The 12,151-nt window shown below is 25.5% G+C and overlaps 3 protein-coding genes across 3 annotated transcripts; all 3 read right to left on the minus strand.

The window, feature by feature from the left end:
• Window positions 1-66: 66 nt before the first annotated feature.
• Window positions 67-925, minus strand: SRAE_2000243600 (Hypothetical protein; the record flags this gene model as incomplete). The annotated part of the gene is made up of 2 exons (XM_024653504.1): window positions 67-828; window positions 872-925. The coding sequence occupies 2 exons, from the start codon at window positions 923-925 to the stop codon at window positions 67-69; spliced, it is 816 nt and encodes a 271-aa protein (XP_024506974.1).
• A 123-nt stretch (window positions 926-1,048) lies between these two features.
• On the minus strand, window positions 1,049-2,709 carry SRAE_2000243700 (Pyruvate kinase; the record flags this gene model as incomplete). The annotated part of the gene is made up of 2 exons (XM_024653505.1): window positions 1,049-2,597; window positions 2,648-2,709. 2 exons carry the CDS (start codon window positions 2,707-2,709, stop codon window positions 1,049-1,051), a joined length of 1,611 nt encoding a protein of 536 aa, XP_024506975.1.
• Window positions 2,710-7,936: 5,227 nt separating this feature from the next.
• Window positions 7,937-11,434, minus strand: SRAE_2000243800 (Acrosomal protein SP-10; the record flags this gene model as incomplete). The annotated part of the gene is made up of 6 exons (XM_024653506.1): window positions 7,937-8,157; window positions 8,231-8,302; window positions 8,376-8,867; window positions 8,941-9,012; window positions 9,086-9,686; window positions 11,378-11,434. The coding sequence occupies 6 exons, from the start codon at window positions 11,432-11,434 to the stop codon at window positions 7,937-7,939; spliced, it is 1,515 nt and encodes a 504-aa protein (XP_024506976.1).
• Between the last annotated feature and the right edge of the window lie 717 nt (window positions 11,435-12,151).

A 12,151-nucleotide genomic window follows, 5' to 3' on the forward strand; every position in this document is an offset into this window, starting at 1 on the left:
TTTAATTTTGTTTATAAAAATTTAAATAATTAAGTTATAAAATTTAAAAAAAAAAATGAAATTTTTTTATGGAGTTGGTGGATCATTAATTTTTACCAAATCAGCAATAGAATGAAAGAAAACTTTTTCTTTCTGATCAGGAGCATTACCATCAGTTGTTTGTTTGGTTATTGGTAATGTTGCTAATGCATGAACAGCTCCTTTTGAATTTTTAAATTGTTCCAATGTTACTACATTTGTTTTTGTATACATTTCTTTTAAATTATCTCTATATTCACGATTATTTAAGAAATTTGATGTAGAAAAATTATTTCGTTTAAATACTGAATTTTGATCAAAAAATTGCATCATATCTTCAACTGGATATCCACTTTTCTTTTTTACACTTTCTCTTGTTCCTAAAAGATATTTAGAATTTTTATGTGGAAATGGTTTAAAACCAAAACTATGAATATAAATTAAAGTTGAAGTTATTAATGGGATAATTTTACATAAATTTAATACAACACATAATCCTGATAAAAAACTTTTAATTTTACCAATTAAACATATTTTACCAAACTCAATACAAAGTGATTGTGATTCATGATAATGATAAGTATACATCTCTAAACTTGTATAAAAATCACTGATAAAAAATGGTATATCAAAATATGTTAAAAATACATTCATAACAGGTTTGTCAATTAAAAAAAATATTAAACATAATGCACTTGAAAACATTGTTTTATCTGTTGCTAACATCATATTTCCTTCTAAGTAAAATATTATTGCACTTCGAATTCCTGTTATTGAAGAATGACATAGAGCAATAAAAGATTTCCATTCCTAAATATTATTTATTTATTAGATAAAATATTTATTTACATACTTTAAATGTTTGTTCTCTTCTCCATAAACGTATTTTAGGTTCAACATATTCCATATTTTATGAAAAAGAAAAATATATATAATAAAAACTAAATTTTAAAAAACAATTTATATAATGGTAATTTTTGAATATAAATGAAAAATAGTATATAATTTTTTATTTTAACAATATTAATTGTTAAGCAGTGAGTAATCTTAAAGTGTTTGTTTTACCAGCTCCAGAAGTCCAACCAGTGATAACAATTATATTATCACCATCCTTTATAAAACCCTTTTCTTTTCCGTAATTAACACCAGTAACTAATCTACTATCAACATCATCCGTCCAGACAGGATTTTTTTGAGTTGTTTCATAATATATTGGAAAAACTCCTCTATAAAGCCATAATTGTCTTGCTGTTTGAGGATCTCTTGTAATTGCAATAATTGGTACAGATGGTTTAAATTGTGAAACTAATTGTCCTGTCTTTCCAGTTGTAGTGAGTAATAATATAGCTGATGCCTGACAAGATTCAGCAGCAGAAACAGCAGCAATAGCTATTGTTTTGACAGGATCAGTTGGTTTTTTAACTCTTTTTAATATTTCTTCTAAAAATTTTTCATGATGAACAATTGCTTCAGCCTCTTTACATATATAATGCATAATTTTTATTGCCTCAATTGGATAAGATCCTTTAGCTGTTTCACCAGAAAGCATAACACAATCAGCACCATCAAGAACAGCATTAGCAACATCAGATGTTTCAGCACGTGTTGGTCTTGGTTTTTTAATCATAGATTCTAACATTTGTGTTGCACAGATGACAGGTTTTCCTGCTTCATTACATTTAGCAATAAGAAGTTTTTGAGCAAGGAATACTTTTTCTGCAGGAATTTCTATTCCAAGATCACCACGAGCAACCATAATTCCATCACTTGCAGCAATAATTTCATCAGCACGAATTACACCTTCTTCATTTTCAATTTTTGAAATAATTTTTATTTTTTTTCCTTTTTCACCTAAAATTTGTCTAATTTCATGGACAGCAGCAGCTGAACGAATAAATGATGCAAAAATCATATCAACACCATTTTCTACTCCAAATAATAAATCATCAATATCTTTTTCAGAGACAGCAGGAAGATCAACAGAAGTACCAGGAAGATTAACTCCTTTTCTACTACCAAGCATACCACCATTTTCAACTATACAAATGACATAATCTTCACCAATTTCATCAACTTTTAATGAAATAAGACCATCATCAATATAAATTAATTTTCCAGGTTCCAAAACATTAGTTATATTTTTATAATCAACATATAAAATAACTGAATTTGATGTTTTTTCAAAATTAGGATCAGTTGTTAAACGAATAGATTTTCCTTTAACTAATTCAACTTCAGCTGTTCCACTACCATGAAGAATACCAGTTCTTATTTCTGGACCTTTGGTATCAAGAGCAATTGCTACAATATTTTCATGTTTAACATTTCTTGCTGCTTCTCTAACATTTAAAATTGTTTGTTTATGATATTCATGATCACCATGAGAAAAATTCATACGAGCAATATTCATACCATTTCTTATCATACTTTCTAATTGTTCAATCTTTCTACAACTTGGACCAATAGTACATATAATGGCTGTCTTTCTAACAGCATGTGGGGCTTCTGTTATATCAATTCCAGCAAGATGTTCAAGATGTGTACTACCAGTTAATACACCACGACTTTTATTTTTATTACTAAAAAAAAATTGTACATTTAATTTTTAATATATATAATTAAATCTTACGTGTCACTTCCAACATCTTCAAGTTCTTTAAGAAAAGCATTTGTAGCTTCAATGGAAACCATTTTAGTTTATATAAATATTTGGTAAAATTACTAAAAATTAATAAAAAAAAATTTATATATATATTTAAAATCAATAAAACAAATAAAAAAAATTGTTTTTTTTTTTAAATTTGGCCATATATTATAAACAAAAAATATAATAAATATTGGGAGATAATTTTTTTTTCTAAATTTATATAAATGAAAAGAAGGTAAAAATAATGTAATGATAAAAATTTTATTTTATATTTTTATTATATAGATATATATCTTCTCTTGAATAATGGTTGTTAAAACAAAATGAAGGAAATATTTTAATGTAAGTGCGATCCATTTTATTTTGTCTTTGATTGTAAGCTAACGACAATGAAGGTAATGACATATTTTAATATTGGTTAAAAATGTGAGACAATTATATAGACGGAGTAAAATGAGATTAAACTGTTAAGAAAATGTAAATTCCTACGTTATTTTAAAATATTTTAAAAAAAAAAGTGAAATCTTTATAAAAAGAGTAAAATTTTGTTAAGAAAGAAATAGAGAAAATTAGAATAAAAAAAATGGAAATAACATATATATGACTATGGATTATTCTAAATGCCATGAATATATTTTAAAATGTATAAAAATATAAAATGAGAAAAGTATATATTTTAAAATATATTGTATATAAAGTTTTTTTTTTATCAAATATTATATACCTTAAATCCTTAAATAAATAAATATATATATTATATCTTCATTTACTTTATCATTCATCATGAAAAATATTTTATAAGCATACACTTTTATATTTATATAGATAAATTTTTTTTTTTTATATTTTAACCAAAATTAAAAGGAGTAGGACGTCCTTTATCAACAAGTGATGATACAATAAAGCTTCCAATTAGTGTTATAAATGAATAATATAGTTAAAATGCGTATAATAATTGCTTAGATAAGAAATAATATTAACATAAATGACTTTTTTTTACAAATTAAAGTTACAAAAAAAAAGTATCATTATTAATATCAACTATTAAAAATTTTGTAACACCTAATTTTTATTTATAGGGGAATAGATATCAATTCTTGTTTAACCTTTATGTTTAAAATCTTCTGTCTCAAGCATTGTTGATAATTAAAATTAATAATACATTTGTAATATAATACTTACATATTTATATTTTTATATATGTATAATAATGTGACTTTCTAAAATAACTATTTATACAATTTATTTCCTCTGTTGCCATGACGTTTTTATCCAATGAAGTATAAAAAAATTATTTAACTTTATCTTTCTATATATATTAATAGTGGAAAAAAAAAACTAATTTTGTATAATAAGTCATTGACATTACAACAAGAATTTTACTTATCACTATAGTTTATACTACAAAAAGTTAATAGTTTGTTAGATTGGATTTAAAATTGTGTGAAAACAAAATTAATTGTAAAAACTTAAACTTTTTATTATTTAAAAAAAAAAAAAAGTGATGGTAACCTTTATCTAATATTTTTGTTAAACTAAAAACATTAAAATATTTTTTATAGAAAAAATATAACTTATTAAATATAATAAAAAACATTAAATTTTTTTTACTAAAACAATTTTGTTTAAATTTAGAAAAATAATTATTTTATAATTAAAAAAAAAAATAAAAGAATATTTCTGATAGTCAAAATAATTATTAAAATAAGCACAAAAAGGACATAAATAGTGGAAGGGATAAAAATAAACGATAACAAATAAATTTTTTTCATACTTTTTTTCGCATTTAAAGAATATAGAAATTTTTTTTCTTAAATTTTATCAATAACTTTTATGTCAATACCAGAAAAAGGTTAAAAAAAGGAAATTACATTTATTTAAGTAAAAATCTATAAAAAAATTTTAAGATTACTTTTGATAGAAAATTTTTTCATAAAACTATAATTCTATATTAATTAAAAAAATTATTTCTTCATGTAAAATGAAAATTATTTCGTAATTTCTTTAAAATATTTATTTCTGTTTCACTAACCATTTGTAAAAAAAAATTAAACTAAGATTAGAGGTATAAGAATATTTATTAATGGATAAAAAATTTTATGTCATCCATTAATAAACATAAAAATTGTATTAATAAATGTTTTAAAAATATTCAATGTTATCTTTTTGGTTTCAAATTGGGTGAAAGTTGTGTTAAAAAATTTTATTATAAATTATTTTTTAAAGAAATATAGATAATTTAGAAGTCATTAAATCTTATAAATAATTTGCTGATGGTTGCAGCAGATTTTTTTTAAAGAGTTGGATTATTAAATTATATTAAAAAATATTGAAAAATAAAATTATTTAAATGTTAAGTTATTTGTTTATTTTTAAAAATTGTGTCAAGTAAGTATTATTGAAAAAAAATTTTATAAAAGTACATCTCTGGTAAATTTATTTTCTAAATAAATAATTCAATTTGTTCTTTCAAAATACTATAAGTAATGTTTTTTTTTATTATGCTAATGCAATTATAAGCTATAACCAATATATTAATAACAAATTACAAACTGTGCATTTTAAAACTTGACATATGTAAATTTTCAAAATAGATATAAACTAATTTATCCAATTATTAACAATTTTTGAAGTATAAATGGATAAAATTTACAACTTTCTCTATAGTGCAATGCATCCACATGAAATTCAGACTCAAAAATTATTTTTTATTCAAAGCTTTAAAAATTCAAAAAGAATTATTGACGAGAGTGGGATTCGAACCCACGCATCCGAAGATATCAGTGCCTTAAACTGACGCCTTAGACCGCTCGGCCATCTCGCCACGAGGAACACGTCATTTTTAATTACTGAGATTTTAGAGAATCTTCAAAAATTGCTAACTAAAGAAATACCGTAACTTAAGTACAAGTAAATCTACTTACCTCATTTATGTAGAATAGTTTTATAATTTAATAAATTTAAAAAATATAAATTTTCAAAAATAAATCGCCATATTTTAAAAATACTACTGATAAATTTTTTTTAAAAATTTGAAAAGTTATACATATATTAACAATACTAAATTAAAAATTTTTTTAAAACTTTTAAAATTTATAATGTCAATATTAACACTAAATATATTTTTTTAATCGCAAGTTGAGAGCAAAAAGCATGTATAATAAAAAAAATGTAGAATTTATAAAGTTTACTTTTTTGTGACCATCTATTATATTACATTATTGTTGCAATATGATAATGACAAAACTATTTGTTAATTAAAATTAAAATTATATCATATATTTAAAAAATTGTTAATCACTATTTATTGATTTTTGTTTCTTTTTTATTAACTTTTAAATTTGGCATTCTCCTAAGTATGCTTTACTTATTTACTTCAAATATTGTTCGGATGCTTCTTCAGAATGTTCACTTTATCATAAATAAATTTCATCCAATTCATAAAGTTGCCATATGATTTTAGGTCCATATTATTAATTTTTTTTCTTCAAAAGTATTGTAAAGAATAGACAAAGCGGATATAAATTGGCTAATTGTTAAAACTGTTTTATAGCGTGTTTGATTAGACTTTGTCAAATAATCCATTGAATTAAATGACTTCATTAAGCTACACACAAAAAAAACGCTCATTTTTGATCCTCTTAGATCAATCTAGTACATGCAAAATGAGACTGAAAAAATTATTCAAATTTTTTACTAATTAGCAAAATGTAAAAAAAGGAAATTCGCAATGCGATGAAAAAAAAAGCACATTTTATTTTCTTTAAAATATATATATATATCAAAACAAATTTATTTATTTCAAAATATTTTCTGTGCATTAAAAATAATTTTAAAAAAGAATAATTTGTATAATCATTTAAAAAAAATTTTTTTCTTTAAAATTGTTATATTTTTTAATTCACTTTACTTCATCACTTCAAAATCGTGAATGAAACCACAAGCTAAATCAAAAAAGGCGCATTTTTTTTAAATAAATAAAATTTTTACCACTATTTGGAAAAAAAATAATAAACTTAAATGGCAACATTGATTTATATATCCTTTTAAAAAATTTGTTTAAAAACATTTAAATGGTTCTTGAATTTTTTTACAAAAGTTTAATTTATTTCATTGATATAAATAAAAAAAAATAAAGCTCATTAAGTCAAGCCCTGCCATCAAGCATGTGCAAAGCAGGAGCTTGTTTTAAAATAATCAAAAATTAATAATAAATTTAAAAAAACGAAAAAGCAAAAAATATTTTTTGAAATGAACAACTTAAATGATAGGAACAATATTTTTGAAATACATAAAGCTTTTTTACACTAGTTTTTTTTACGAGAAATCTATTAAGTTTACATTTTTTTGTAAGAAATCTTAAACTTGAAACAAGATAAAAAAAAATTCTAAATATGTACTCATAATTCGAAATGGAAACTTTAGAAATAAATAAAATTTGATATGGAAAATTTTTTAAATATTATTTGCGTCTAAAAATATTCTTAATTTGTAACTTTTCTTGAAAGACAACATTTAGTAATTTAATTGTACCAAATCATTTATCCATATAACAATAATAAGTAAAGATCAGAAAATTAATTGAAAATAAAACCTATACGAAAATGAAATAAAAGTTAAACACAGGAATTTGTTTGCTGAAATTTTTATTGCAAAACAAATTATAATACAAATACAAAAACAAAAACAAAAAATTTTTTTTAAATTTTATTGTCACCAAACTTCTAATACTCCACCAAAAATATATCATACGAAAGTAAAGATAAAGCTAATCAACTTCATCTAAAATGTTTAACGGTAATGAAAAGATTTTTTAGAATATGCTTATCTTTTAAAAAAATTTATAAACCATACATTTAATGTTTGATTACTTCTAAATATCATTCCCATAATAAAATATATTTCTACAGATACTATTACTTAGAAAAGAAACTAGTGTCAAAGTTATAGTTTTATGGCTTTAATACCTACTAATGTCTTGAATGCTTAAATACTTGGATATCAAAAAGTCACAGCTACACAACATAAAATAGTTTGGTATAATTGGATGGCATCAGAATGTGTTTTTTTTTCTAAATGTAAAATAGTCGCCTCAAGTTAAAAATAATTTAAAAAAAATTAGACAACTAATAAGAAGACTTTCATTCATGTAATACTTCTAGAATAGAAAAAACTCTCATAGTTAAAGATTCTAAAGGTCATAGAGTTAAAGGTTTCTAACGATTAAGTCACTTATTATAATATTAAAACTAAAGGAGATTTTTGTAAAACTTACTTGATATCCTGTGTTGATCCTCCACAGCCTTGTTCTCCACTGCCTTGTTCTCCACAGCCTTGTTCTCCACTGCCTTGTTCTCCACTGCCTTGTTCTCCACTGCCTTGTTCTCCACTGCCTTGTTCTCCACTGCCTTGTCCTCCACTGCCTTGTCCTCCACTGCCTTGTCCTCCACTGCCTTGTCCTCCTGTGATTTGTCCTCCTGTGATTTGTCTTTCTGAAATAAGTTTTTTATAATAATAATAATATACTTACATTTTTATGCTGATCTTTCTGTATAGATCCTTCACTGCCCTGTTCTCCACAGCCTTGTTCTCCACAACCTTGTTCTCCACTGTCTTGTTCTCCTGTGATTTGTCTTTCTGAAATAAGTTTTTTATAATAATAATAATATACTTACATTTTTATGCTGATCTTTCTGTACAGATCCTCCACTGCCTTGTTCTTCACAGCCTTGTTCTCCACAGCCTTGTCCTCCACTGCCTTGTTCTCCACTGCCTAGTTCTCCACTGCCTAGTTCTCCACTGCCTTGTTCTCCACTGTCTTGTCCTCCACTGTCTTGTCCTCCACTGTCTTGTCCTCCACTGTCTTGTCCTCCACTGTCTTGTTCTCCACTGTCTTGTTCTCCACTGTCTTGTTCTCCACTGTCTTGTTCTCCACTGTCTTGTTCTCCACTGTCTTGTTCTCCACTGTCTTGTTCTCCACTGTCTTGTTCTCCACTGTCTTGTTCTCCACTGTCTTGTTCTCCACTGTCTTGTTCTCCACTGTCTTGTTCTCCACTGTCTTGTTCTCCACTGTCTTGTTCTCCACTGTCTTGTCCTCCACTGCCTTGTCTTCCACTGCCTTGTCTTCCACTGCCTTGTTCTCCACTGTCTTGTTCTCCACTGTCTTGTTCTCCACTGTCTTGTCCTCCTGTGATTTGTCTTTCTGAAATAAGTTTTTTATAATAATAATAATATACTTACATTTTTATGCTGATCTTTCTGTATAGATCCTTCACTGCCCTGTTCTCCACAGCCTTGTTCTCCACAACCTTGTTCTCCACTGTCTTGTCCTCCTGTGATTTGTCTTTCTGAAATAAGTTTTTTATAATAATAATAATATACTTACATTTTTATGCTGATCTTTCTGTACAGATCCTCCACTGCCTTGTTCTCCACAGCCTTGTTCTCCACAGCCTTGTCCTCCACTGCCTTGTTCTCCACTGTCTTGTTCTCCACTGTCTTGTTCTCCACTGTCTTGTTCTCCACTGTCTTGTTCTCCACTGCCTTGTTCTCCACTGCCTTGTTCTCCACTGCCTTGTTCTCCACAGCCTTGTTCTCCACTGCCTTGTTCTCCACTGCCTTGTTCTCCACTGCCTTGTCCTCCACTGCCTTGTTCTCCACTGCCTTGTTCTCCACTGTCTTGTCCTCCACTGCCTTGTCCTTCACAGCCTTGTCCTCCACAGCCTTGTCCTCCACTGCCTTGTCCTCCACAGCCTTGTTCTCCACAGCCTTGTTCTCCACAGCCTTGTTCTCCGCAGCCTTGTCCTCCACAGCCTTGTCCTCCACAGCCTTGTCCTCCACAGCCTTGTTCTCCACAGCCTTGTTCTCCACTGCTCTGTCCTCCACAGCCTTGTTCTCCACTGTCTTGTCCTCCACTGCCTTGTCCTCCACTGCCTTGTCCTCCACTGCCTTGTCCTCCACTGCCTTGTCCTCCACTGCCTTGTTCTCCTTTGCTTTGTAATCCAAAATGACTTTGAATTGTCTAGCAGTAGAAAAGCTAGACTGATTTTTTTTAAAAAAAAAGGTTATATTTATAATATAATTAATATTCAAATTTACTATAATTTGAATATTATGATTTAATTATTATTATTTCCGTAATACAGATTATGGTAATTTTGATTTTTCTAATTGTTAGAATTTTGTATCAAGATAATTAAAGAAATAGAATGTGTGATAAACTTTGAAAATTTCACGGTGTTGTTAAAAATATACTATTGTCTAATTTGTAATGATTAACCAATATACAGTTTACACCAGTTTGAAGAACTTTTTACAATGCTTTTCAAAATCTCTTTTTTTAAGATCTAAGTTCATTTTCACTTGAGATCTACGTAAAGAATTAGATAAAAAATCACCTAAACTACAAATTTTATTAATTAAATAATATATAATCTTCTATTAACTGTGCTTGCTTTGTAATATTAAAAATTAAGCATATATATAAATATTAAATTCTTTGTCCAATTTAGTTTTGGAATGAATAATATAAATTAATAATTAATATTCATAAAAAATTTTTTTAATTTTTAAAAATACTACGTAAGAAATATTTTTTAATAAAAAAAGGGGATCTCTTTTAGTGTCACTGACGTAGTGAATTAAAAAAAATTTTTTATTATATTCAAATTTAAATAAAAACAATAATTTTACATAAACAACCAAGGTTATCATTTAAAAATTTAAAACAAATTTTAAAATAAAATTAAAAAAGTTGATAGTAGAATTTTTAATAAAATTTTTATTAAAAAATTATTTACTTTTAATTTATTTATTATACTAAATCATTATTGTATTTTAAAAAAAATTTATACATATATTTAATATTCAATTTTTAAAAACAATTTCTAATCCAAACGTGACACTAGAATGAGAAAGTTGATAGTTGTTTTTTAACTTTTATTAATAAAAAATTTTATTAAATCATTTTTGTAACTTTACAAAAAATTTTACACATGTATAATATTCAAATTTTTTAAAAAAAATTTTTAGATCATCAGTGACTCTAAAATTAAGGCAATTATTCCTATTAATTTTTGAAAATTTTTAAAAGTTTTGTCATGTTGTTTCAATTATCAACGTTATTATAAAGGCAAAAAAAAATTTGTTAACTTTTATTTTGCATAAATTTTGTATAACTTTGATATAAATTGATCTAAAAAATTTACATAATCCTATATATATAGAGGAGAAATAACTTTCAAAAAATTATTTTTGAAAATTAAATTTTTAATAAAAGTTTCTAATGTTATAAGCACGTTGATAACGATAAGCACATTTATTTTTTCAAAAAATAAATTTTTCATTGAGATATTGCAGGATAAATATAAAAAAGTATTATCAATAATATTTGCTGCAAAATTGTTGTTTCAAATGTTTTTGAGAAAAAAATAAAGGTAATGGTAGAGAAAGGTCAGAGAAACCGATTTCATATTAACATGTTAAAAAAAATAATTTTGAAGCAGGATATAACCAAGAGCGGAAATTTTTCTAAAATATTCATTGTTCTCGACTTTTCAATATCTCTGAAAATAATTATCCTATGAAGATGGGACCAGTTTCATTCGATTTCTATTCAAAAGCAGGTCTAGAATATTAATTTTTACAGGTATGACATTATTATTTTCAAAGATTCAGAAATTGGCTAAAAATATTCTAAATTTCCGACTTTACCTCTAAAACTGTGACCAAAACTAAACAACTTTTTTTTGAATATGCCACTATAGTCATTCGATAGCCCTTGAAATGGGATGAATTTTAAATATAATCAACAATATTCGAAAATTAAAACTTCAGGAGTTAAAAGGATTCAAAGATGAAGGTCGAAATTGTGGAATATTTTTTTCAAATCTCGACTTCCATGATAATATAGTAAATTTTAAAAATAAATACTTTATTCTAGACCAGTTTTTTACGACAAATTCATTTAGCCTATTTACATTTTCATAAGACTTCTAAAAATAAAGTTATGATAAGAAATATGTATAAAAAAAAGATTTAAGAATCTAACGATAACTTTAGTTTATGAAGTCACAGTACCATGAAACTAGATGCGCTGTGCTTCTTTCGTAATTTAAGGTATACCCTACGTTGAAAAAATTTTTAAATTTTCAACCGTTCTTGGAATATTATGCTTGGTATTTTTTCGCGCGTAATCCATTGTCACCATTTTTTTATATCTCGAAAGTGGATAAAGATATAAAAAAATTTTGAAGGTAGACCTCATTTGAAAACTCATTTGATGTCAATTGCAAAAATCTGATTTCATTTATCTTGATTTTGAAGTGAGATATAACCAAGGGCGGAAATTTTTCTAAAATATTCATTGTTCCCGATTTTTCAGTATCTCAGAAAATACTTGTCTCATGAATATGGGACTAATTTTCTTCGATTGCTTTTCAAAAATTGGTCTAGAATAATAATTTTCATAGCTCTAACATCATTATT

The sequence above is a fragment of the Strongyloides ratti genome (assembly GCF_001040885.1).
Source record: "Strongyloides ratti genome assembly S_ratti_ED321, chromosome : 2".
Lineage (NCBI taxonomy): Eukaryota > Metazoa > Nematoda > Chromadorea > Rhabditida > Strongyloididae > Strongyloides > Strongyloides ratti.